At 63.6% G+C, this 3,645-nt stretch overlaps 1 protein-coding gene across 1 annotated transcript; it reads left to right on the top strand.

The window, feature by feature from the left end:
- The first annotated feature begins 530 nt into the window (after positions 1 to 530).
- On the top strand, positions 531 to 3,439 carry MAFB (MAF bZIP transcription factor B). The gene has a single exon (XM_039227189.1). The coding sequence runs from the start codon at positions 892 to 894 to the stop codon at positions 1,861 to 1,863; it is 972 nt and encodes a 323-aa protein (XP_039083120.1). The 5' UTR covers positions 531 to 891; the 3' UTR covers positions 1,864 to 3,439.
- Positions 3,440 to 3,645: the final 206 nt, after the last annotated feature.

Raw genomic sequence — 3,645 nt, 5'->3', positions numbered from 1 at the left:
GGCACGCACCGCACACATACGGCCCGCAGCCGCGCGGCGCGCAGAACGTCCCCCACTGGGCGGGGGACGCTGGGGAACAAAGGGCCCGAGAGGTGTCGTCCCGGCGTTCCTTCTGAGCCTCCTTGGGGGTGACAGGGGCTGGGGGTGGGAAGCGAAGGGTAAAGAGCGAGGAGAGCGCGCGAAGGGGTGGAAGCGGCGGCCAGGCCCACGGTGGGGGGGGGCGCCCCAAAGGCGAGAGGGCGAGGACCGGGACCTGGAGGCTATGGGGGGCTGGGCCCGGGCCCGCCGTCCCACTGGGCTCCAGCCCTCGGCCAGGCCTCCGCGGCTCTGGGGCTGCTCCGGCCGCCAGTCAGCTGACGCGGGGGGCGGAGGAGCTGTCAGGCGCGCCCCGCCCTGCGCCGCCGGGCCGCGGGGGCCGTGCAGCCATTGGCCAGCGCGCTGGGCCGCCCTGGCCCCCGCGCCCCGGTGACATCAGAAAGGCGATAAAAGGCGGCGGCGCCTCCGGATCCAGCACAGCTGCACCGCCGGGCTGCGAGCGGCTGCGATCGAGAGAGCCCGAGAGCAGGGGAGCTCGAGAGCGAGCGGCGGGCGCTTGCCCGGCGCCTCCCCTCCGCCCAGCCGCGCGCCCCGCTTGCCTCTCCGCCCCTCCCGACTCGGCCCGGCCCCGGCGCGGCCACAGCCCCGAGCTCTGGGGCGGCGCAGGCAGCCTCGGGGCTCTCCGGCGCGCCGCCGCGTCCCCAGACAAAGGCTTGGCCGGCGGCCCCGGCCCGCTGCGCCCTCGGCCCCCCGCCTCCCGGGCCCGCCGCTCTCCGCCCCCGCTCTCGGCTCGGCGCGCCCCGGCCGGCCGCAAAGTTTCCCGGGCGGCAGCGGCGGCCGCGCCTCGCGTCAGCGATGGCCGCGGAGCTGAGCATGGGGCCTGAGCTGCCCACCAGCCCGCTGGCCATGGAGTACGTCAACGACTTCGACCTGCTCAAGTTCGACGTGAAGAAGGAGCCGCTGGGGCGCGCGGAGCGCCCGGGCCGGCCCTGCACGCGCCTGCAGCCCGCCGGCTCGGTGTCATCCACACCGCTCAGCACGCCGTGTAGCTCGGTGCCTTCGTCGCCCAGCTTCAGCCCGACCGAGCAGAAGACTCACCTCGAGGACCTGTACTGGATGGCGAGCAACTACCAGCAGATGAACCCCGAGGCGCTCAACCTGACGCCCGAGGATGCGGTGGAGGCGCTCATCGGCTCGCACCCGGTGCCACAGCCGCTGCAGAGCTTCGACGGCTTCCGCGGCGCCCACCACCACCACCACCACCACCACCCGCACCCGCACCACGCATACCCGGGCGCCGGCGTGCCCCACGACGAGCTGGGCCCGCACGCGCACCCGCACCATCACCACCACCACCAAGCGTCGCCGCCGCCGTCCAGCGCCGCCAGCCCAGCGCAGCAGCTGCCCACCAGCCACCCCGGGCCTGGGCCGCACGCGGCCGCCGCGGCGACGGCGGCGGGCGGGAGCGGCAGCGTGGAGGACCGCTTCTCCGACGACCAGCTTGTGTCCATGTCCGTGCGCGAGCTGAACCGCCACCTGCGGGGCTTCACCAAGGACGAGGTGATCCGCCTGAAGCAGAAGCGGCGGACCCTGAAGAACCGGGGCTACGCCCAGTCGTGCAGGTATAAACGCGTCCAGCAGAAACACCACCTGGAGAACGAGAAGACGCAGCTCATTCAGCAGGTGGAGCAGCTTAAGCAGGAGGTGTCCCGGCTGGCCCGCGAAAGAGACGCCTACAAGGTCAAGTGCGAGAAACTCGCCAACTCCGGCTTCAGGGAGGCGGGCTCCACCAGCGACAGCCCCTCCTCTCCCGAGTTCTTTCTGTGAGTCGTGGCCGGTCCCGGCCCCCGCCCTGTGCCCCGGCCCGGACTCCCCGTCCCGTGTCCCCCGCCCCGGACTCACCCCGGACCCTGTCCCTGCCACGGCCCCAGCCTTGACCTGTTTGACTTGAGGGAGAGGGAGGAAGGGCGCGCGGGACGCGGGCGACGGGAGGGCGCGCGGGCAGGCAGGGGACCTTGGCCAAGAGGAGAGCGGCGCGCGCCAGCGCCGCCTCCTAGACTCGAGCAGAGCCAGAGCCAGACGAGGGGGTGGGAAGTCCCGGAGCAACTTTTCTCCAGGCTGGAGGGCGGCGAGGCATAGTCCCGAGGAGTCGCCAAGGCCGTCTGGAGACTCCTGGCTTTCTGAACTTTGCGCGGTAAGCCGGGACTGCCGCGCGCGGCCCGGAGCGCAGTCCAACCCAGGAAGAGAGCAGCGAGGAGAGGAGAGGAGAAGGGACCCTGGCGTCCCGACAGGCGCGAGGCGAGGCTGAGCGAAGGAAGGAAGGAAGGACAGACGGACCTGTCTGTCCAGGGTCCGGAGAACACTGGCTCTCAGCCCCGAGACGCGGGCCTCAGTCAGGACGTTCTGCGCGCAATTCTCATCAGTTTTATTGCCTGCTCCATTATATAGAAAAACTACGAAAATCTGCATTAAAAATATTAATCCTGCATGCTGGACATGTATGGTAATAATTTCTATTTTGTACCATTTTCTTGTTTAACTTTAGCATGTTGTTGATCATGGATCATAACCCCCTTGTTTCTTTGAGTGAGAGAAGGGATCGCAGTTCAGAAACTCCTGCGGCTGCTTGCCGGGGTTCAGTCCCGGCTGTCGGCTTGTAAATACCCGCCCCGCCAAACAGCTTAGAGAAGTGGCCGCAAGCTGAGTGTTTTCGTTTGGGTTCATTATTATGGCATTATTTTTTTTTGTAAGTAAAGAAAAAAAAGTTCTGGGCATTTTGCATCAGAAAACAACTGTCTTGGGGCACCCTTGGAAGTTGCATGTTTTCTCCCCTCTTCCCAGTCTCCATTCGGTCCTCTGGTCCCTTCCGCTTCAGTTTTCAGTTTTGTGGGTGTGGAGAGAAAGAGGACCATGGTCCCAGTTCCAGAGTCCCAGGAGCAGCAGCTGCCCAGCTCTGCACCCCAAGGAGCACAGCCCAGAAATGTCTTCACTCCCACCTTGCTAATTTGGGTGTCCCAAATTTGCAAAGGAAAGGAAAGGAAAACATCTTATTTGCTTTTTAATGCAATCCGAATCACCGCAGGGTCCCTGCCCAGCCCCCCGGGTCTATACTAATTGCTGTGGCTGCGGTGCTCTTAGGGTGAGTGGCTTCCCCAGCCCTGACACTGCCCAATGGTGACCTAAATGTGTGCTGAATCAACCGCCACACTCAGAAAGTACCGGAAACCCAAACATTGGCGAGTAATTTTGCAACTTTCAAGCGCGTCCTTCAGACCAACACGTTCTGTGTGTGTTTCTTTCCCTGCTTCTGAGCTAGCAGGTGAGTCCCCCACCCCCACCCCCTTCAGTTGTATAGTAGTTGTAGGGAAAATCTGGGTGTTTTTCTTTATTACTTTTTTTTTTTTTCCTGCAGGTCAGTTAAAGGATTTAAGTTGCACTGACAAAAATACCAAAACGAAAGCGTTATTTTTAGTTCCCATTTGAAATTGCTGGCGCTGCTGGCCGGATGCATTTTTGAGTTTGTATTAGTTGATAAATTAACAGTAATAACAAGATTGTATGAACCGCATGGTGCTTGCAGTTTTAAATATTGTGGATATTCGTCCTGCA

The sequence above is a fragment of the Hyaena hyaena genome, unplaced genomic scaffold (genome assembly GCF_003009895.1).
Source record: "Hyaena hyaena isolate Hyena2069 unplaced genomic scaffold, ASM300989v1 scaffold_25, whole genome shotgun sequence".
In the NCBI taxonomy this organism is placed as follows: domain Eukaryota; kingdom Metazoa; phylum Chordata; class Mammalia; order Carnivora; family Hyaenidae; genus Hyaena; species Hyaena hyaena.
Note: the sequence above shows the minus strand (reverse complement) of the source record. Positions and strands in the feature narration are given on the sequence as shown.

Coding starts and splice junctions, on each gene's coding strand:
- MAFB (XM_039227189.1), top strand. CDS start 892: ATGGCCGCGGAGCTGAGCATGGGGCCTGAGCTGCCCACCAGCCCGCTG.